At 50.4% G+C, this 23,763-nt stretch overlaps 1 protein-coding gene across 3 annotated transcripts in view; it reads left to right on the top strand.

Annotated features, from left to right (window-relative positions):
• The window catches only part of acads (acyl-CoA dehydrogenase short chain), a 252,716-nt gene that overhangs the window by 33,315 nt on the left and 195,638 nt on the right, over positions 1–23,763 (top strand). For all 3 annotated transcript variants that reach the window (XM_072497358.1, XM_072497349.1, XM_072497343.1), the window contains exon 3: positions 3,086–3,235. In XM_072497358.1, coding sequence (XP_072353459.1) covers positions 3,086–3,235 — 150 coding nt within the window. The remainder of the gene's footprint in view (positions 1–3,085; positions 3,236–23,763) is intronic.

Here is a 23,763-nt window from a genome sequence, read left to right as displayed (position 1 = left end):
CTGCACTGTAACTTCTATGTCTATGTATAACCAGTGAAGAGCCCTCGGCGATGCACCTCAGTGACTGCAACTGGAACAAGCTCCGCAGTGCCTCAGCTATGCCCACCTAAGACTGGAACATATCCCGCAGCACCTCATCAAGGTCCGCCTGGTAATGGATCATATCCCCCAGTGACTGGGACATGCTGTTGAGGCGCTCAGCCATGGCCGACATCGACTCAGCTACGCCTTGGGCACCTCCAGTCGTGCTGCTGACATCGTGCACTAGGCTCTCCACTGCGGTCGCCACCCTAGCAGTGTTGGTCTCGGTGTCACGCATTTTCAGCGCCATTTCCTGCACCCGTAGCCTCTGGGACTCCTTCAATTGGCTATGGGCCTGCTGGAATGTCACTGACATCTCCCTCTGAATCTCAGCCGCACCCTAGCGTCTGCATCAGCTCCAGGTAAAGCTGGTCCAGAGGCACAGCATCTGACTGGGACCCAGCTGATCCAGGGAATGAGCAAACCTCCGACTGCTATCTCACCTGGGCGTCCCTGCCTCCACTTGATGTGCATCAGCAACTGTGTGATGTTCATCAGATGTGCCCTAGAAGCCTGTCCACTACTGTCGCCCACCAAGATGTGTGTCTCTGCGCTGGTGGAGGGTGGGGATGACAGCTGTACTGTCAGACATGAACAAAAAACTTAGGGCAAACATAAATGCACAATATAAATACATAGACACTTCTGCTTCGATTGTTGGAATCTTGGGAGATGCTGAAGAGTGCTAGTTGATCCTGTCTTATCCTCCATCTTCTCATGCAACATGGAAGATGTCTTTATCCTGCAAATTACCCTGTGATTCTTCTGTAATCCTGGATCATATTGTTGATTTTTTTTGTTGTCTCTTTTCCTGGAGAGAGGTGCAAAATATGAGCGCAATGAATTGTATTCTAGATTATCCTGATCTAGCAGAATCATATAGAGTCAATTATGAGGAATGTGATTTGTGCAGTTTTACTCCTTTTGGTTATTGGGAGGATGAGTTGGGCTGGGGCGAGGGAAAGGGGTGGGTTGTTAGGGTTGTTTCAGTCCTCACTTAGATTGAGGAGAAAACTAATCTGTTTTGGGTTTCTCTTTCCTTTTGGCATCAATTATTTATTTTGTTTCTTTTTTAAGTTATTGAGTTTAACAATCCATGTATTTATCCTGTGACGGCCTGGGCAGATTTCTTTATCCTGGCAACAACTGGGTTTCTTCTGACTCTTCCTTGAGTTTTGGGTTTTTGTTCCTCTTTCTTTCTGCTTTGGTCTCTCTCTCTTCATGATTGGATTTGTATTGTGGACGGGGCATTTGGCTTCCATTCCCTTGTTGGCTGGGAGACCGTGTCTGAATGTGTCGCCGCTAGCCCTCTCTTTATATTAGTCTGGAATTTGGTTCTGTCTAGGGTCTGGTTTGGGGTTTAGTTGGACGGCATGGTAGCACAGTGGTTAGCACTGATGCTTTGCAGCGCCAGGGACCCGGATTCGATTCCAACTTGAGTCACTGTCTGTGCGGAGTCTGCACTTTCTCCTCGTGTCTGCGTGGGTTTCCTCCGGGTGCTCCGGTTTCCTCCCACAAGTCCCGAAAGACGTGCTTGTTAGGTGAATTGGACATTCTGAATTCTCCCTGTGTACCCGAACAGGCGCCAGACTGTGGCAACTAGTGGCTTTTCACAGTAACTTCATTGCAGTGTTAATGTAAGCCTACTTGTGACACTAATAAAGATTATTATTAGTTGTGTTGTGTGGCATTAGAATAACTCTCCTTTGGCCTGATGTTTTTGTGCATTTTCTTTTGGTTTTGTAAGGATGAAACTGCTCTTGGCTTCCACAGGGGTGCAGATGGGTCTGGTATCTGAAGAGAGGAGGCTGCGATGGGTCAGCCTTTGGCACTGCTGGATTCAAGGGGGATGTATGTTGGTGCGTACCCGAGCATAATGCAGGAGGCTCATCATGATTTTTCATGGCGATTATGGTCGTGGGAGGGGTTGCACCGTTTTGTCAAGTTTTTATGACTTTATCCTGTCAATCTCTCAGTCTCTGGTCGAGCTATATGAATACATAATCCTGTCTAATGATTATGTTGAGCTGATTGTGATCTGGCATATTTTTAATGGAAAACACCCTGCCACCCATCTGGTTACCTTTAATCCTTTCCCAAATACTTCAACAGACCATGATTGAAGAGCAGTAGTGTGGGAGAGTTTTATTTGAATATTTTTAGGGATCATGGAAGAATTGATGCAGAGCTTTTCCTCTGGACCTTGGAAGGGTGGAGTTGAGCTGTGATTGGGCAGTCTTTGCATGCGACGAAAGGAGCAGATGTTTTTCTAATTCTATTGTTTCCCACATTGTCACAGTAACTACACATCAAAATAGGGAGCTGATTAGATTAGCTCTTGTTGGGGATGGTCATTGCCCAGCACTTGTGTGACACAAATGTCACTTGCCACCGATCAGCCCAAACCTAAATGTTGTCCAGATCTTGTTACATTTGGACATGGACTGCTTCAGTATCTGAGGAGTTGCAAATGGCGCTGAACATTGCACAATCATCAGCCAACTTCCCCATATCTGACCTTGTGATAGAGGGAAGGTCATTGATGAAGCAGATGAAGATGGTTAGGCCTAGGACACTACACTAAGGAACTCCTGCAGCGATGTCCTGGGACCAAACTCATGAAAGGTGGCATAAAGCTCGTTTACATTCCGAGAAGCAATAAATTCCACTTTGTTTGTTTTGAGAGGGCCACGAGGAATCCAGCACAAGCTTGTCGAGTCAAACAGGAAGTAATTTTATTTATAACAATATGTGCACAGTACCAGCAGTCTACTACTGGTTCCCTCTCTAGCCACACTTGCCAGCTCTATTTATACAGCTGCACTGCTAAAGATTGCCCTGCCCCCCTCATTGTGGGAGCTCACATTCCTCAAGAAACATGGGGTAACCAATTGTCCCTAGCCAATAGGATCTGGGCAGGTTATAACAGTTAGTTATTGCTATTATGAGTTCGATACAAGTTTTGAGTGTGTTGTGATATTGTTACCTTTACTATTTTTGTTAGGTAAAGAAAATGGGAGAACTCGGGCTCATGGCAATGGATGTGCCTGAGAAATATGGAGGAGCAGGATTGGATTATTTGGCATACGCTATTGCAATAGAGGAAATAAGCCGAGGCTGTGCTTCATCTGGCGTTATCATGAGTGTAAATAACGTAAGTCTACAACGTGTAATAGATGTTTTATTTTTGAGGATTTAGACGCTGATTGATCAAACTAAGTGAGATGTGAAGTCCCCATCCCATCCAGAACTACAAGAGACAATTTAACAGTTGTTAAGATGTTTAGATACACAGTCCCTGATTTGCTAGTATTGATGTATTTGACATTTAAAACACTTCTTGTATTTTGGAAGGAAATATTGTTCCATTTATTGTGTTGAGTATGAAAATATTTTAATGAGGATCATACACCAATAGAATATTAAGTCGAGGGTTTTATCATTTGGTCGTACACAGAGACAATCAGAGGCTCCAAGTAACCTTCACAGCTCTAGTTTTCTCTTAAATGTGTTGACTGTAGTTGAGATCTTGTTAAAATCGACTGCACAAAATAAAATTTGTCACCCGGGGGTCGGAAGAGGACCTCCAGAAGACATGGAAGCCGTTCACCAACTTGTTCCAAGATCTGTTCGTAGCCAGCAGCCAGAAACCAGTAGAGTAAAGTGGGGGTGGGTAGGAGGTAGGGGGGTGAAGGTACGCAAAATAATCGAGAGAGACAAGGGACAAATTCGCTGGGGATGGGCCCGTGGGCACGCTGAAAACCAAAGTAAACGATAACGACGCACCTGTCAATACGCACTCGGGCCACACTGGGGAGTATAACAGAGGAAGGTGGCTAAAGGGGGACCACAGCAGGAGGGGAGACAATGGCCTGTAAATATATGTGAGGATTTTTGTTTGTCTTTGTCTTCCATTTGTCTTCTTGTCCTTTTGCTTTCTTTATTTTTGTTTAATAACTTTAATTTGTTCCCTTTTTTTGTTTTCTGTTTTGTTTTGGGCGGGTATGCAACATAACTTATGAACTGAAGTGTGAAACATAAAATGTGAAAACCAATAAAAAAATGTTTTGAAATGAACAGCACTAACCGACAGTATCTCGCTCAAGTTCTCATTCTACATGTGTGGACCTTGATGATGCCTGTCAGCAGGCTGTTCATTGACAGAATTTCGCACCCGAGCCACATTTTGGAATTGCAAGTTGATATTCTCTTTTCCTTTCCAACTCCCTCTCAGTCATTTCCATTTTGTGAAGTTCAAAATTCTCTATTTTTCCTCATCCCTTTCTTCCTTTGCCAATCTTTCCATTTCTATTTCCTCAAGAAAGGCCCTCTCTTTTCCTGCATTTTTCTAATTGCTTTATTTGTAATTGAATTCTATCTAATTCTAGTGATTCAGGCTGTGTCTCTGGCAAATTTAGCTGTGACTTGTATTATCTCTACCTTCCTCACCCCTTTAGATAAACTTAACTTTCTTCTCCACTAAACCCAAAAGTTTTGTTTTAGTCTCCCTTTGTAAACCATCCCGAGTAATCTCTTCCACACCCAAAAAAATGTTTGCAACTGAAAGAGCCATCTCCATTCACTCCCTATTTAAACTTCAAAACCTGAAAGTATGCAATCGTTCCACACACACTCTCAGACATCAAGTTCAATAATCCCAAGCCAAACAAGGAATTGCACTTAAGATCCTGGACAAGCTCCCAGAACAGACCCCGACAGTGGCTAGGCTACTGGATTGAGACCCCAATATTTTTTTTTATTTTGTAAGATTGTGCAGAAAAGCTACTTCGCTCCAGTAGTTATCACACCCATAAATGGGGATTTGGTATTTCAAAACAAAACATTGTTATTAACATAATATTAAACTATTTAACCTCGCACCCAAAAATAGCTTACCTTTACCCCTTAAACAATACTACTAAACACAGTAAATACAATACCCTTAATCACTATCTCTATTCCCAACTAAACAAGAGAAAAACAACATACAACTCTCAATCCATCCTACATCCCAAGGGCACAGAGTAATGCTTGATTTCCAGAACAGATATGGCTCCTGTTAGAACTCCTGCAGACTCAGGTTGGATATCATCAAAATGTTGTTTCAACTGATTTTGTTCAGCTTCCTCATTATCCTCAGACAAATCTGCACTGCTTTAAATACTATGACTCTTTTTTTTAACTATGCTACTGAGAGAGCAAAATACCTTGGGCGCGATTCTCTGCTCCCGCGACTAAGTGCCCACGCCGTTGTGAACGCCGTCAAGGTTCACGACGGCACGAAGCGGCCCCGACCTCGACCGATTCAGGGCCCGAAAATGGGCTAGGATCGGGGCCGCGAGAAACTCGGGGGGGGCGTGTCGCGAAAGCAGCATCTTCAGCGCGCGCTGGGCATTGGCGCTGCATTAAAGCAGCGCCGCGTCATCCGCTGCATAACTGGCATCACGCGCATGCGTGGTTACCGTCCTCCCCGAGGCCACCCCGCAAGAAGATGTCGGATGGATCTTGCGGGGCGCGGAGGAAAGGAGGTCCTCCTTCAGAGAGGCCGGCCCGCCGATTGGTGGGCACCGATCGCGGGCCAGACCCCTTTTGAGTCCTACCCTGGTGAAAGAACCCCCCTCGCCCCCCCACAGGCCGCCCCCCCCAGCGTTCCCGCACTGTTCCTGCCGGCAGCGACCATGTGTGGATGGCGCCGGCGGGAAGCCGTCGTTCTGGGCAGACCACTCGGCCCATCCGGGCCGGAGAATAGCGGGTGTAGCGGAGAATCGCCATTTTGGGTGTCCCGGGCGATTCTCCGGCCTGTGCTGCGCAGAACTCGACGGAGCCGTTGTTGCCACTTGGGTGAATCGCGGGAGGGCGTCGGACCAACGTCGCGGGGAAAAATGGCGCGCCAGGCGATTCTCCCAACCGGCACGGGAACGGAGAATCGCGCCCAGGGCTTGTGGTCTAAAGGGTAGCCAGATCAGAACTCCCTCAAAAAGCTTTCTCAAAATGTCTGAATAACGTACATCTACCCAGCAATGACATAATCTTCCCGAGCTGAAAACAAATTAACTCCCCAGGCTGAAAACACATTGGCAAGGAGGAGTCCCTGGGGAGCTAATCAACAGTATATTAGCCCAGGCTTTTACGATGGTCAATTTCACCTCTGGCTCCTAAAAGATTTCTGGTCTTGCAAAACAAGATACCTTTTAGAAACATGACTATTGCAGTCAAACACACTCTAACTGGGGCTTTTAACTCTTAAATTGTGCAATGTTTACAATCCAATATATCTAAAATCCTGCATTTGTCACAGAAGGCTGCTGTTGGTGTTGCTGCAGCTGGAGCATTTTGCAATGGAAAATCCTTGCCCTGTACACTCAGTGGCTGGGGCGGGTGTAGCTGGATAAGCTGTTCTTATGTGGCTCTGAATGCTGGCAGCAGGGATGTGGAGTTGAGAATGGGTGAAGTGGTGATTAGCGAAAGTGCCTTGCAGGCAGTTGACACTCAAATGTCAAGCAATGAGAGCACTCCCTGACAGAAGGAGTGCAGTACAAGGCAGCCATTTAACCTGACCATTTCTGCAGCTCTTCGGTGCAACTGATCAAAACCATCACAGCTTGTCGGTTTCTCTGGCAAAGACCCTCTCACTGTGCTTTCACCTTCTAACTGCTAGATTGTGAAGAGATTGAAAGACTATTCCCATGTTGGGAAAGAAGGATTCCATTGGGAAAATCTCTCTTAATTAGCTCCTTAACGATTTCAATTATCTTCTAGCCTCAGTTACTGGGGTTCCCGACTTCTTCATCAACCCGCTCCTGGGAAAGATGAAAGGAGGTAGGAACACATTGGGATATCTATCCAATAGCATTCTACCAGATTTCCTACCGGCCCTGCATCCAAGCTCCAAGGAAGAGTTTAAGACAGACCCTCAGAAAAGAATGGGAGCAGGTATGCCTTAAGGGTGGTTAATGCCCAGACTTTGTCTCCAAGGACATACAGCAGTGCAGAATAAAGTTTAATGCCGTCACTCGGATGGTGAACATGAGCGGATGCAGACACATCACAGCAGCTACCTCTCAGATTGATCAGTACACCACATCCCCATTAATCACCAAGTCGCACACCCTAGAACAAAGGACTCACGTCTAACATCCTTATGCTACACCTCAACCACACACAGGTTCCAGATGTACCAGGGAACCTTTCTACACCAGTCTACAGATATTCAGCTGTGGTATCACCCAAGTACAGTGAGCATCGTCACTGACATCCGACCCTCTTGCAGGGAAAGGTGGCCCATAACAGGAGGGAGGACCAGCACGCCTGCATACTTACAGCTCCCTCAATGAGTGGGACAAATGCTACAAGAGTCATTGGGCTGGATTCTTCCGCCCTGCCCACCGCATGAACGCCATAGGCCTTGTGCGGGATTCTCCGGTCGCCAGGCGAACGCGACCGGAGAATCCCGCCCTTTGGCACCCAATGTTGACAAGGCCATCGTGAATGATGGTAAGCTGTTGCCTTATGCACCTTCACTCATCGTTTTTCGTCTTCATACTGAAAGGTGCCATAAAATAGAAACAGCATATTATGCAGGTGATGGAACTATGCTTTCCTCCCCATCCTATCCGCACCTCCTCTTAGAACTTTGTGCTTTCAGAGTCCAGAATTAATTATTACTCATCCTTTTTTAAAAAGATTTTTTTTTAAATTTAGAGTATAGAATCATAGAATTTACAGTGCAGAAGGAGGCCATTCGGCCCATCAAGTCTGCACCGGCCCTTACAAAGAGCACTCTACTGAAGCCCACGTATCTACCCGTGGACTATCCCTGTAACCCAGTAACTGCCACTTAGCATTTTTTTTTTGACACTAAGGGCAATTTAGCATGGCCAATCTAGTAGTTCTTCCAGTAGTGTCTGTCGTGGCAGTTGTGGGTACGTCCTAGTCTCCTTTCGTAGGAAGTTTTTGAGCTGTAGATACCTTAGCTCGTTCCCCCTGGCTAGCTGGAATTTCTCTGTCAGTTCGTCCAGTGTTGCGATCCTGCCGTCCGTGTACAGGTCCCTGACTGTCAGTGTCCCTCCGTCCTTCCCCCACCTTTTGAAGGTGGCGTCAGTCAGTGCTGGTGTGAACCTATGGTTGTTGCAGATGGGAGCTTTGTCCGACATTTTGGTCCGCCCAAATTGCTGCTGTAGTTGGTTCCAGGATTGGAGGGTGGCTATCACCACTGGGCTGCTGGAATTATTTTGGGTGGGGATGGGAGTGCTGCAGTGGCGAGGGCCCGGAGGGAGGTCCCCATGCAGGAGGCCTCTTCCGCACGCACCCACTCGGCTTCTGGCCCCTTGATCTATCCCCTTATCCGCTCGGCCGTGCCGCCCAGTGGTAGAATTGTAGGGTTGGGAAGGCTAGCCCTCCCTGGATTTTGTTTTTTGTAGGACCTTCTTTGAGATCCTAGCATTTCCCCCCCGCCCCCATACGAACGCCATGATTAGTTTGTCCAGCGCTTTGAAAAAGGCCTTGGAAATATAGATCGGAATGGATCTAAGTAGGAAGAGGTATCTGGGCAGTACGTTCATTTTGATCGTCTGGACTCTCCCCGCGAGGGAGAGTGGGAGTGTGTTCCATCTTTGCAGGTCCTTTTTTACTTCCTCTGTCAGACTGGTGAGGTTCCATTTGTGGATTCCTTTCCAGTCTTGGGCTATTTGGATCCCCAGGTAGCGGAATTTGTGTTGGGCTTGTTTAAACGGCAGACCCATCAGTGCTGCACCCCCACTTGTGGGTGTACTGGGAAGATCTCGCTTTTGCTCATGTTGAGTTTGTAGCCCGATAAGGCGCCAAACTCTTTCTTTGTTTAAAAAAAATATATTTATTAAAGTTTTTAACACAATTTTTCTCCCTTACAAATAATAACCCCCCCCCCCATCCGTAGCAAAAAAAAAGAAACGCGAAATCGCGCGGAGCAAGATATATACATGGCAAAATAGTATATTTACATAGCTTTGTACACTGGCTCTCTCCCGTACGTGCCAGTTTCCCCGACTCTTCATGTTATCTCTTGCTTCTCCACCCCCCCAGGCAGCTTCCTCCACCCCCCGCCCCCTAGGTTGCTGCTGCTGATGACCGACCTTCCTCTAGCGCTCCGCGAGATAGTCTAGGAACGGTTGCCACCGCCTGTAGAACCCCTGCGCAGACCCTCTCAAGGCGAACTTAATCCTCTCCAACTTTATGAACCCAGCCATATCGTTTATCCAGGCCTCCAGGCTGGGGGGCTTCGCCTCCTTCCACATTAGCAAGATCCTTCGCCGGGCTACGAGGGACGCAAAGGCCAGAATACCGGCCTCTTTCGCCTCCTGCACTCCTGGTTCATCCACTACTCCGAATATTGCTAGCCCCCAGCTTGGCTTGACCCGGACTTTCACCACCTGAGATATTGCTCCCGCCACTCCTCTCCAGAACCCCTCCAGTGCCGGGCATGACCAAAACATATGGACATGGTTCGCCGGGCTCCCTGAGCACCTTCCACATCTGTCTTCTACCCCAAAGAACCTGCTCAACCTCGCCCCCGTCAAGTGAGCTCTGTGAACCACCTTAAATTGTATCAGGCTGAGCCTGGCACATGAGGAGGAGGAATGAACCCTACCCAGGGCATCAGCTCACAGACCTTCCTCGATCTCCTCCCCCAGTTCCTCCTCCCATTTACCCTTCAACTCTTCTACCAGCGCTTCCCCCTCTTCTTTCATCTCCTGATGTATTGCCGACACCTTGCCCTCCCCGACCCATGCACCCGAGATCACCCTGTCTTGAATTTCTTGTGCCGGGGGCAACGGGAATTCCCTCACCTGTCGCCTCACAAAAGCCCTCACCTGCATATATCTAAAGGCATTCCCGGGGGTAGCTCAAACTTCTCCTCCAGTACCCCTAAGCTCGCAAACGTTCCGTCAATGAACAGGTCCCCTATTCTTCTGATCCCCGCCCGATGCCAGCTCTGGAACCATCCAGGGAGTCCATCTTCCTTGGGACAAACCGATGGTTACCCCTGATCGGGGACCACACCGATGCTCCCATTGCACCCCTGTGCCGTCTCCACTGGCCCCAGATCCTTAGCGTTGCCGCCACCACCGGGCTCGTGGTATACTTTGTCGGCGAGAGCGGCAGCGGTGCCGTCACCAACGCCCCCAGGCTCGTTCCTTTGCAGGACGCCATCTCCATCCTCTTCCATGCCGCCCCCTCTCCCTCCATAACCCCCTTGCGGATCATCAACACATTTGTTGCTCAGTAGTAGCTCCCCAGGTTTGGCAGCGCCAGGCCTCCTCGGTCCCTACTGCGTTCCAGGAACCCTCTCCTTACCCCCGGGGTCTTATTCGCCCACACAAACCCCATAATACTCCTGCCTACTCTCTTAAAAAAGGCCTTAGTGATCACGATGGGAAGGCACTGAAACACAAACAAAAACCTTGGAAGGACCACCATTTTGACCAGCGCCAAGCTCTTTCAAGAGCGCGATGATACCCTGCACATCTTTTGGGTTGTGGGGGTGAGACCCATGCAGACACGGGGAGAATGTGCAAACTCCACACGGACAGTGACCTGGGGCCGGGATTGAACCCGGTCCTCGGCTCCATGAGGCAGCAGTACTAACCATTGGGCCACCGTGCTGCCCTTTACTCATCCTATAAAGATCCAAGAGGAAGAGGAGCGACAACCTCACAAGAATGAACAGGAGGGACCGTCAGGTGACCTTAGATTCACAGCCACAATCTCATAGTTGTCATTGCGCGAAGTCAGGATCAGCATGTGATGAGTCACCGGGCATAAGAGGGCTGCAGGGGACAGCTCATTTGTGTAATCTTTGGAGGGTGAGCATGGCGTGCGGGCTCTGCTGCAAGTGACCTTGGTCAGAGGGACTAACAGAAAAATATGGATGGCAATACACACTGAGATATTTGATGCATTGGCAGGCCTATCGAGTCTGCACCGGCTCTTGGAAAGAGCCCCTACTTTAGCCCATGATAGGAGACGAGCTCTACCGTGGTGGTGGTGGGCATCATTCAGAGCTTGGAGCCTATCAGTTCCATTGTGCAAGTGCTGAGAAACTTCATGACAGCACTGCCATACCAGCCCGCGATGGAATGTCTGCTGACCTTTGTCTCAACTTCCAATGCAACAAAGATAGAGGCTCCTGGTGTCACACTGCTGCAGTGGAAACTCAAGCAACAAAACAACTTGATGTCATGTGTCCCAAGGCCGGTGGCATGCACGATCATACCTGGTAAGTGGGCACATATTTCTGCTATCATGGCTCAGAACCTCAGTGATGAACAAGGCATGCAGGCTTCACTATTTTTCAATGTTTTTATTGAGTTTTCTGTGGTGTACAAAATAAGGATAAGTATGGACAAACCACAGGAGACAGAGGAAAAAGAAAAACACTTACACGCCAGTCAGTTTCAACTATTTACATACATACATTGTTGTTCTTTCTCTTGCATTATTTACAGTGGTAGTTGTGGTTTCCTGTTTGTTTGTTCCCCACTGGTTGTTTTGGTTCTGGTTGTTGCCCCTGATGGTCCCCCCCCCCCCCCCATCTATTCCTGCTCCCCCCTTGCTTCTCTTGTTGGGCATGGTTGGATTCCATGTCTCCTGCCCCCCTCTCATTCCCCCATCCCCTCCCTTCCTTGCTGTGTCATGGTTACCTCCTCCTGCTTCGGAAGCGGGACGCAGCTAGGGAGATCGGGGGAGCGAATGTGCGGAGGCTTTTGAACGTTATCATGATGCCGGCGAGGGAGGGGGAGGCGAAGATAGTGGTGGCAATGGACGCTGAGAAAGCCTTTGATAGGGTAGAGTGGGGGTACCTGTGGGAGGTGCTGAAGAGGTTCGAGTTTGGGGAGGGGTTTGTCAGGTGGGTTAGGCTGTTGTATGAGGTCCCGATGGCGAGTGTGGCCACAAATAGGAGGAGGTCCGAGTACTTTCGGCTGCACCGAGGGACGAGACAGGGGTGTCCCCTGTCCCCCCTGCTCTTCGCACTGGTGATTGAACCCCTGGCTATGGCACTGAGAGAGTCGAGGAACTGGAGGGGGTTGGTGCGGGGTGGGGAGGAGCATAGGGTGTCGCTTTATGCGGACGACCTGCTGCTGTATGTGGCGGACCCGGTGGGAGGAATGCCAGAGATAATGAGGATCCTTAGGGAATTTGGGGACTTTTCGGGGTACAAGCTCAATATGGGGAAGAGCGAGCTGTTCGTAGTTCAGCTAGGGGACCAGGAGAGGGGGATTGGCGAGCTCCCACTAAAAAGGGCGGAGAGGAGCTTCAGATATTTGGGGGTCCAGGTGGCCAGGAGCTGGGGGGCCCTGCATAGGCTTAACTTTACAAGGCTGGTGGAGCAAATGGAGGAGGAGTTCAAGAAGTGGGACGCGTTGCCGCTGTCCTTGGCGGGTAGGGTGCAGTCAATCAAAATGACGGTGCTCCCAAGGTTTCTGTTCCTGTTCCAGTACCTCCCGTGTTTATCCCGAAGGCTTTTTTCAGGCGGGTTAACGGGTATAATGGGGTTTGTGTGGGCGCGAGGGACTCCGAGGGTGAGAAGGGCGTTCCTGGAGCAGAGTAGAGATAGGGGGGGCTGGCGCTGCCCAACCTCTGTGGGTACTACTGGACCGCCAATGCGACGATAGTGCGCAAGTGGGTGATGGAGGGGGAGGGGACTGCATGGAAGAGGCTGGAGATGGCGTCCTGTGTGGGTACGAATCTGGGGGCGCTGGCAACGGCGCCGCTACCGCTCCCTCCAAGGAGGTATACCATGAGCCCGGTCGTGGTGGCGGCCCTCAAAATTTGGGGGCAGTGGAGGCGGCATAGTGGGGAAGCTGGGGCCTCGGCGTGGACCCCATTACGGGGGAACCACCGGTTCGCCCCAGGAAGAACAAGTGGAGGGTTTTCGGGGTGGCACAGGGCAGGCATACGAAAGTTGGGGGACCTGTTTGTGGACGGGAAGTTCGCGAGCTTGGGTGAGCTGGAGGAGAAGTACGGGCTCCACCCGGGGAACACCTTCAGGTACTTACAGGTAAGGGCGTTTGCCAGAAGGCAGGTGCTGGAATTCCCGCGGCTACTGCCACACACAGTACAGGACAGGGTGCTCTCGGGGGGTGGGTGGGAGTGGGGAAAATCTCGGAAACTTACCAGGTGATGCAGGAGGAGGAGGAGGCCTCGGTGGTGGAGTTGAAAGGTAAGTGGGAGGAGGAGTTGGGAGAGGAGATCGAAGAGAGGACGTGGGCAGATGCCCTAGGGAGGGTGAATTCTTCCTCTGCGTGCGCGAGGCTCAGCCTCATACAGTTTAAGGTGCTGCACAGGACACACATGACCGGGACAAGGATGAGCCGATTCTTTGGGGGTGAGGACAGGTGTGTTAGGTGCTCAGGGAGCCCAGCAAATCACACCCATATATTCTGGGCATGCCCAGCGCTGGAGAAATTTTGGAAGGGCGTAGCGAGGACGGTGTCGAGGGTGGTAGGATCCAGGGTCAGACCGGGCTGGGGGCTCGCAATATTTGGGGTGGCAGAGGAGCCGGGAGTGCAGGAGGCGAAAGAGGCCGGAATTCTGGCTTTTGCATCCCTGGTAGCCCGGCGAAGGATTCTCCTTCAGTGGAAAGATGCGAGGCCCCCAAGCGTGGAATCCTGGATCAGCTATATGGCAGGGTTCATTAAATTAGAGAGGGTGAAATTCGCCTTGAGAGGGTCGGTACAAGGGTTCTTTAGGCGGTGGCAACCGTTCTTAGACTTTCTGGCAGAACGATAGACATTGGTCAATGGCAGCAGCAGCTCGGGGGGGGGGGGGTGCGGGGGGGTTACTTTATTTTTGTTTATGTTATTTACACTGGAGGGTCTGAGGGGGTGTATACACCTGTTGTGTTAAGTCGGGGTGTTAATGTTAATTTATTATTTATGTATGGGGGGAGAGGTTTGGGGGGTTGCTTTTTTAGATTGTGTTTTGTATTTAACCCTGTTGGGTTCTTTTTTCTTTCTCATTTTGTTATTGATATTTTATGAGAACCTTTAATAAAAATTATTTTTGAAAAAAAATGGTTACCTCCTCCTATTCTTTGTCTTCTTAGTTGTTGGCTACAAACAGGTCTTGGAACAACCGAGTGAATAGCTCCCACGTTTTGTGGAAACCCTCCTCAGAACCTCAGATGACGAATTTAATTTTCTCCATTTGGAGAAATTCCGATAGATCGGACAGCCAGTCTGCAGTTTTGAGTGGTGCTGCTGACCACCAGTCGAGCAGGATTCTCCGGTGGGCGATTCGGGAGGCAAGGGCTTCAGCCCTGCTCCCCATGAAAAGCTCTGGCCGTTCTGAGACCCCGAAGACTGCCAGTCTTGGGCATGGCTCTACCCCTCATCCCCACCACTTTGGAAATTGCCTCAAAGAAGGCTGCCCAAAACCCAGCAAGTCTGGGACAAGACCAGAATATTTGGCTGTGGTTGGCCGGGCCTCCTTGACACCGTTCACATCTGTCCTCCACCTCCGGGAAGAACCTGCTCATTCGGGTTCTAGTTAAGTGGCTCTGTGTACCACTTTTAGCTGCATTAGCTGCCTTGCGCATGTGGAGGTGGAGCCGGCCCTGTGCAGTGCTTTGCGCACCCTATTTTATTTCAAACCCCAAGTCTTCCTCTCACTTCTCTCTCATCTCGTCCTGTTGGGTGTTGGCCTCCCTTAGCAGTCGCCCGTACATGTCACCATAGTTCCCCTTCCCTAAGATGTCCGCATAAAGCAGGTCCGCTTGCAGTGAATGTCGTGGTGGTCGTGGGTACGTCCTTGTTTCCCTTCGTAGGAGGTTTTTGAGTTGTAAATACCCAAGTTTGTTTCCCCCCGTCAGCTGGAATCTTTCTGTCAGCTCTTCGATCGTTGTTAACCTGATGGTGGTGTAAAAGTCAGCGCCCCCCCGTCCTATCTCCATCTTCTGAAGGTGGCATCCATAGTCACCGGCGTGAACCCGTGGTTGTTGCAGATGGGGCCTTGTCGGACATTTGAGTTAACCTGAAATGCTGTCGCAGTTGGTTCCACGACTGGAGTGTTGCTACCACCACTGGTCTCGTTGAATATTTTTTAGGTGGGGATGGGAGTGCCGCCATTGCTAGGGAGTTCCCTCTTCAGGAGCCCTCCTCCATAAGCACCTACTCGGATTCTGGCCCCTTTATTTGCCCCTTTACCCTCTTTGCGGTCGCTGCCCAGTGATATTATTGCAGGTTTGGGAGGGCTAGGCCCCCCCCCCCCCCAGATGTTTTATGTTTTTCTCTGCAGTACTCTCTTTGGGATCCTTGCATTCTTCCCGCAACACAAACACCAAAGCAGTTTGTCTAGTAATTTGAAAAGGCCTTGGGGAACCTGGGCAGTACGTTCATTTTGATCGTCTGCACCCTCCCTGCCAGGGAGAGTGGGAGCGTGTTCCATCTCTGCAGGTCCTTTTTTACTTCCTCCGCCAGGCTGGTCAGGTTCCACTTGTGGATTCCTTTCCAGTCTTGAGCGAGTTGGATCCCCAGGTAGCGGAATTTGTGTCGGGGCTGTATAAAAGGCAACCCCTCCAGCACTGCCCCTCCCCTCTGCGGGTTAACCGGGAAGATCTTGCTTTTCCTCAGGTTAAGTTTGTAGCCCACGAAGCCGCCAACCTCTTTCAAGAGCGCCATAATTCCTCCATGCTGCTTCGTGGGTCTGAGATGTAGAGGAGCAGATCATCCCCGTAGAGCAAGACTTTGTGCTCTCTGTCTCCTCACCAGACCCCTTTCCAGTTCTTTTCCGCCCTTAGCGTGATTGCTAGTGGTTCAATCGCCAGGGCAAACAGCAGCGGGGACAGCGGGCATCCCTGCCTTGTGCCTCTGAGCACCTGTAAGTACTTAGAGCTGGTGGTGTTGCCTATTTGCTTGCTGTGGGATCGTTTTAACAGATGGTGAACCTGTTCCAAGCCTGAACCGCTCCAGTACCTCGCGGAGGTAGTTCCATTCAACCCTGTCGAAGGCCTTTTCTACGTCCAGAGAGACGATCACCTCAGGTGTTCTCTCTCCTGATGGGGTCAAGATCACGTTCAGCAGGGCAGCACGGTGGCGCAGTGGTAGCACTGCAGTCTCACGGCGCTGAGGTCCCAGGTTCGATCCCGGCTCTGGGTCACTGTCCGTGTGGAGTTTGCACATTCTCCCCATGTTTGCGTGGGTTTCGCCCCCACAACCCAAAGATGTGCAGGGTAGGTGGATTGAACACGCTAAATTGCCCCCTTAATTGGAAAAAATGAATTGGGTACTCTAAATTATTTTTTTAAAAATATGATCACGTTCAGCAAGTGCCTGATGTTCGATGTTAGCTGCCTTCCCTTGACAAAGCCTGTCTGGTCTTCTGCTACCACCTCTGGTACACAGTCCTCCAGCCTTTTGGCTAGGATCTTGGCCGGTATTTTCGCATTGGACATGGTTGGGTTCCATGCATTTATCAACGAGATGGGTCAGTAGGAAACGCATTCTGTTGGATCTTTGTCTTTCTTAGATATCAGCGAGATTGAGGCTTGTGCTAGCATAGGCGGCAGGCTGCCCCTCGCCAGTGAGTCTGTGAATACCTCCCGAAGGTGCGGGACCAGAGCTGTCGTGAATATTTTGTAGAAGTCCGCCGGGAAACTATCAGGTCCCGGCTCCTTCCCCGCCTGCATGGAGTTTATACTCTCCATGATCTCACCCAGTTCTAATGGTGCTTCCGGGCCCCATCTCCTATCGTCCCCCACGACTGGCATGCCCAGTCCATCGAGGAACTGCTTCATCATCAAGTCCTCTGCTGGAGGTTTGAAGTTACAGCCCCGGTAGAAGGTCTCGAATGCCTTGTTGACCTTTTCTGGCTCCGCTACTAGTTTGCCTTTGCTGTCCCTAATTTGGGCTTCCATGGTCCAAGGATGTGCAGGTTAGGTAGATTGGCCATGCTAAATTGCCCCTTTGTGTCCAAAAGGTTAGGTTGGGTTACAGGGATAGGGTGAAGGTGTGGTGCTCTTTCCAAGGGCCGGTGCAGTCTCGATGGGCCAAATGGCCTCCTTCTGCACTGCAAATTCTTTGATTCTATTTCCCTCGGGCAGCCTGTTTTCTCAGCTGGTGGGCCAGCAGGCGACCTACCCTGTCTCCGTGTTCGTACTGGGTCCCCCATGCCTGGCGGAGTTGGTGCACTGCTTTCCTCGTGGAGAGAAGGTCAAAGTCCATCTGTAGTTTTTTCCTCTCCTCCAGGATCTCTACGTCGGGGCCTCGGAGTATCGCTGGTCTACTTCCAGTATGGAGGCAATCAGTTGTTGCCTAGCCACCCTCTCTTCCCCGTCTCTCCGTGCTTTGTAAGCTATAATTTCACCCCTGACCACAGCCTTCAGCGCCTCCCAGAACGTGGGGGGTGAGACCTCCCCATTCTGGTTATTAGTAATATACTCGTCTATGGCCTGTAATATTTTCTCACAAAGCCTTAGCGGGCAAGAGGGCCGTGTCCAACCTCCATGGGGGACATTGGGCGCAGCCCGTCTCCAACCTCACATTCATATCTATCGTGTGGAGCGTGGTCGGAGATTATGATGACAGAGTATGTTGCTCTTACTAGCCCTGGAAGCACTGATTTTCTCACTACAAAGTCGATCCGTGAATAGGGCTAAATCGCTGGCTTTGAAAGCAGACCAAGGCAGGCCAGCAGCACGGTTCGATTCCCGTAACACCCTCCCCGACCAGGCGCCGGAATATGGCGACTAGGGGCTTTTCACAGTAACTTCCCTTGAAGTCTACTTGTGACAATAAGCGATTTTCATTTCATTTCATTTCATATATCTTGTGTACTTTGGAGAATAAGGAGAAGTCCTTCTCCCCTGGGTGGTGAACCGCCATGGGTCCTCAGCCCCCATCTGTTCCATGAATAGGCTGAGTACTTTTGCCATGTTGGAGGTCTTTCCCATTTTGGTTTGACCTGTTCGCCCATGGGCCCTGTACACAGTTAAAGTCCCCCCCATGATCAGTCACTGTGTGTCTATGTTGGGGATTTCTGCCTTGGTCTTCTTTACGAACTCCGTGTGTCCCAGTTGGGAGCGTACACGTTCACCAAGACTACCGATGCCCCATCTAGGACACCGCTGACCATGACATACCGTCCCCCTGGGTTTGTAACCGTCCTTGTCACCGTAAACATCATCCTCTTATTTAGCAGTATGGCTACCCCCCTGGCCCTCGTCCCTTGGCAGGAGTGGTACGTCTGTCCCACCCGGCCTTTCCTTACCCACAGTCAGTACTTTTCTCTCAGGTGCGTCTCTTGGAGGAAGACTATGTCGGCTTTCATACTTTACAGGTCGGCGAAGACTCTGGATCTTTTCACTGGGCCATTAAGTCTCCTGACGTTCCAGGTGACTATCCTGACGGGGGTTTTATTTCCCCCCGCTCCTGTAGGATCAACCAAACTTACCTGCTGGACGTGCCCCTGCACTCCGGGGTTTCCCTTTGTTAGGGGGCTGTCCAAGAAGACAGCAGTCACTGTTCTCCCCATGAGGTCAGGCCCCTGAGCTCCGGGGCTTCCCTTTGTCTATGGGGCACCCAACATGGCTGCCAACTGTGAGTTGGCCATGAGGATGAGCCCCTGCATTCCAGGGTTTCCTTTGTTCAGAGAACTTCCCAGGTGGTTGCTTGCAGCGCCATTTTGTTCCAAGTCGCCATGTGTAGCCGTTGTGGCCAGCCTAATGCCCTCAGTCTTTCTGTACCTATCACTCCCTTGTGGTTTCTTCTCCCGTCCCAGTCTTCTTTCCCCTCCTACCCTGTAGTTGCCCTCTCCTTCTCCCTTACCCCTGTTTCCTCCCCTAGTTGTTCTCCTATTCCTAATGTGTGTGCCCCCCCCCACCTTTTGGGAGAGCGCCACGCCTCTCTCTCCAGCTACCTCGCTAGTGTGGTGGCCCCCATCCCTGGGCTAGTTGTGCATCCTCCCATCGCCCGATCCCTGGCCTTTCAATCTGCCATTCCCCTCACCTTCCCCTACACTTTGCTGCATTTGTTCACACCTCCCTCTCTTTCCGCTCTCAGCCCAGAACGAGGCAGTACACTCCCGCTAAAAGTGGTCGCTGTGGTGATGGTTCACAGTTGGCTGTACAGAATGTAAAAAATAAACATTAAGCATTAAGAGTCTCTTCTTATGGACTCTTCATCGCTGTCCCTACTGTCACTTTTCTAGTCCGTTCTCTGCGACAAACTTGTCTGCGTCCACTGGGGCCGTGAAGAAGTGCTTGCTGCCTTGGAACGTGACCCAGAGCTTGGCTGGGTTCAGCATCTCAAACTTTAGGCCATTTTTGTACAGCGCTGCCTTCGCCCTGTTAAATTTGGCCCGGCGCTTGGACAGGTCGGCTCCAATGTCCTGAAAAATCCGAATCCGGTGGCCTTCTCAGTTACAGTTTTTTGTTTGTCTGGCCCAGCGCAGGATTTGTTCCCAGTCCTGGTACCACTCCATCTTGGCGATTATCGCCCTTGGCTGTTCCCCGGTTTTGGGCTTTGGGCGGTGCGCTCTGTCGATTTCTGGCGGGTTGAGGAAACTGTCCCTTCCCGCCAGATTGCCCAGCATTTGTACCCCGTAGTCTGTGGGGTTCCTACCTTCAATCTCCTCTGGTATGCCCATGATTCGTAGGTTTTGCTGCCTCGGCCAGTTCTCCTGGTCCTCGATTCTCCCTTATAGGTTCCTTGCATCACGACCAGCCTTACCACCTCCTTTCCCAGGGTGATGATTTGGTCGCCTTGGTCTGTTCCAGCCCCTTCCAGCTCCTTGATCATTTCCTCCTGGCCTTTCTTGGTTATCCAGGGCCAGCTTGCAATGTTGATATATGCCTACTCAATTCTCTTGAGAGGAACAACCTCCACCCATCCCCTGTTGTAGGGGGACTTCTCGTTCAGAGGGCCATCCCTCCCACTCTGGCGAAGCCTGGATTTCGCCACCTCGTGTGTTGGCCGGCTCGGTCGTTTGCTTGTCCAGGCTTTTTCCTAGTCCCGGTCTCCACCCGTCCTCTGAATTGGCTGTTGTTTGGCATTTTTCTCTCTCTGTCGTGTTGTGGTAGTGGTGTGGGAATTTTTTTTTGGTGTTAGCGGGCATTTTTCAGACAAAAAAAGCCTATTTTTCAGGTTCATGGGAGGAGAGTCATTTGATGGGCAACTTCTGAGCACATCCCGGTCACAGAAGTGCCACATGCAGGCTTCCACAGCAGTTAAGCAATTTGTGCACCAGCAAAGATCACAGCCCATTGGTATGGCAGTAGCTCTAGGGTGCATGAACCTGCTATCCTCTCTCAGGGTAGCAGCATTTAAGCTCCCGACAGTGCCATTCCACCAATGCCTACCGCTGCCTGTTAATCAGCTAACGCAGGCTGCGGTTGCCCATATTGAGGTGGCGTGGTTTTAAAAAAATATATATTTATTCAAATTTTCCAACAAATTTTCAACAAAACCCCCCCCCCCAACAAGAAAAAAGAAACAAAAACACAACAATCACAAATTATACATTGGATTTCCCCCATATACAATAACCCCCCATATAACATTTGAAAGCACAAATAGGGAAAAAAAAACACCTTCACCCACCCAAACGCCACTCCAAAAGAACCCCCCCCCCTCCCCTGGGCTGCTGCTGCTGACCTCCTCCTAACGCTCCGCGAGATAGTCTAGGAACGGTTGCCACGGCCTGGAGAACCCCTGCACAGACCCTCTCAAGGCGAACTTTATCCTCTCCAGCTTGATGAACCGTGCCATGTCATTGATCCAAGCTTCCACACTGGGGGGTTCGCATCTTTCCATAGTAGCAAAATCCTCCGCCGGGCTACCAGGGACGTAAAGGCCAGAATACTGGCCTCTTTCGCCTCCTGCACTCCCGGCTCGTCCGATATCCCAAATAATGCCAATCCCCAGCTCGGCTTGATCCGGGCGTTCACCACCTTGGACATAGTCCTCGCAAAACCCATCCAGCGCCGGGCACGACCAGAACATATGGACGTGATTTGCCGGGCTCCCCGAGCACCTCCCACATCTGTCCTCCACCCCAAAGAACCTACTCAACCTCGCCCCTGTTATATGCGCTCTGTGAGTAACTTTGAACTGTATTAGGCTGAGCCTGGCGCAAGAGGAGGAAGAATTAACCCTACTCAGGGCATCAGCCCACAGACCCTCATCTATCTCCTCCCCAAGCTCCTCCTCCCACTTGCCCTTTAACTCCTCCACCGAGGCCTCCTCCTCTTCCTTCAGCTCCTGGTAAATCGCCGAAACCTTGCCTTCTCCAACCCATACACCCAAAATCACCCTGTCCCGAATCCCACATGCCGGAAGCAGCGGGAATTCCCTCACCTGCCGTCTCACAAACGCCCTCACTTGCATGTACCTGAAAGCGTTTCCCGGGGGTATCCCAAACCTCTCCTCCAGTGCCCCTAGGCTCGCAAACGTCCCATCGATGAACAGGTCCCCCATTCTTCTAATCACTGCCCGATACCAGCTCCAAAACCCCCCATCCATCCTACCCGGGACGAACCGATGATTCTCCCGAATCGGTGACCAAACCGAGGCTCCCACCTCGCCCCTGTGTCGCCTCCACTGCCCCCAGACCTTCAGCGTCGCCACCACCACCGGACTCGTGGTGTACCTTGTCGGCGAGAGCGGCAGCGGTGCCGTCACCAGCGCCCTCAGGCTCGTGCCCACACAGGACGCCATCTCTAGCCTCTTCCACGCCGCCCCCTCTCCCTCCATTACCCACTTACTGATCATCGCCACATTGGCAGCCCAATAATAGCCGCACAAATTCGGCAGCGCCAGCCCCCCCTGTCCCTGCTACGTTCCAGAAACACCCTCTTCACCCTCGGGGTTTTATTCGCCCACACAAATCCCATGATGCTCCTGCTTCCCCGTTTGAATAAGGCCTTGGGGATCAAAATAGAAGGCACTGGAACACAAAGAGGAACCTCGGGAGGACCGTCATTTTGACCGACTGCACCCTACCCGCTAGTGAGCGTGGCACCATATCCCATCTTTTAAAATCCTCCTCTATCTGCTCCACCAACCGCGTCAAATTGAGCTTGTGCAGGGCCCCCCAGCTCCTAGCTACTTGGATCCCTAGGTACCGAAAGCTCCTTTCCGCCCTCTTCAGCGGTAGCTCGTCTATCCCCCTTCCATGGTCCCCTGAATGCACCACAAAGAGCTCACTCTTCCCTACGTTGAGTTTATACCCCAAAAAGTCCCCAAACTCCCTAAGGATCCGCATGACCTCCACCATCCCCTCCACTGGACCCGCAACATACAACAACAGGTCATCGGCATACAACGACACCCAGTGTTCCTCTCCCCCCCGGACCAATCCCCTCCATTTCCTGGATTCCCTCAGTGCCATGGCCAGCGGCTCAATTGCCAGTGCAAACAACAAGGGGGATAAGGGGCTCCCCTGCCTCGTCCCCCGGTACAGCCGAAAGTACTCCGACCTCCGCCGGTTCGTAGCCACACTCGCTACCGGGGCTCTATATAGCAGCCTGACCCAACTGATGAACCCCTCTGTAGAAGCCAGGTATTTTGAATACAACTAGTATAGGTAAAAGATAGCTGTTTAAGCATAAATGTTGAGCCCCAGTTTCAAATACCCATTTATACAGCATAATTCACTTTTACTGAGGTCCGTTGTTCTGGCAAATGCATATTTTCAGAGTCAGTGTGACATTAAAACAGCACAGTTTCAAGATAATTTGACACTGCTTGTGCTAATTGTCAAGGCCAAGGGACTGAATACACAGCAACATGAAGGCACCATTGTTCACAATGCAGATAACAGCTAGGTCAGAAAAGCTGATGTTGCACATTGAAGACGGACGGCTTGCCATCAAATCAAATATGTTTGAGTCTAATCCAAACCAATTAGGATTATATTGGGGTGTGATTAGATGACTTAAGACAGATATGAAAGTGTATAACTGAAAAGTTCCCGCCCATCATTTTAGTGTTGTGCTGTGTGTGTTGTCTGTGGTGTATTGTCTTTGGGGGTGTGTTGTGCTGTGTTGTCTTTCTGTTAGTTTAGTCAGTTTTGTCCTTTATAGTCTCCATTTTAGTTTATGTCTTTTGGGGGTTCTGTCAGTTTAACAGTCTGTGTCAGTGATGTTAGTCCACTTTTGACTTTGAGTTTGAGTTTAGCTGAAGATTAGCTCTCTCTCTCTCTTCATGTTTCATTGCCAGACTTTGACCTTTTAAAAGTTACTTTCGAGCTGTCTGCCTAAGCAAAGAAAGATAATGTCTGTAATTATATGAAAGCTTCGAATTGTCTACGAATTGCCTTTTAAATGACTTTCAAATTGTAATCAAGCGACTACAAATAAAACAATTCTTTTTGGCACCTGAGGAGTTTATACTGCAAATTTCTGCTGAGTTCCAGTATTCGCAAAGTGCTACTGATAACCGAATAGCAGAGATGATATAAATTCCTTCAACGTTACACAGTCGAATAATACAAGGAATCGAACAACTTAACACAGTCTACAAATAGTACAAATCTTACAACTTGTCGTATTGCGCCAGGACTTGATTCATCAACTAAGCTTCCCCCAAACTTGGCGTAGTTCGACAGGTTAAGATCCCCTCCCCGAACCCAAACCTCCGCAACACTTCCCAAAGATACTCCCACTCCACCCAATCGAAGGCCTTCTCCGCGTCCATAGCTGTCGCTACC

This window comes from Scyliorhinus torazame, chromosome 1 (assembly GCF_047496885.1).
Source record: "Scyliorhinus torazame isolate Kashiwa2021f chromosome 1, sScyTor2.1, whole genome shotgun sequence".
Classification (NCBI taxonomy): Eukaryota; Metazoa; Chordata; class Chondrichthyes; order Carcharhiniformes; family Scyliorhinidae; genus Scyliorhinus; species Scyliorhinus torazame.
The sequence above is the reverse complement of the archived record's forward strand: the minus strand, read 5'-3'. Positions and strand labels throughout refer to the sequence as shown.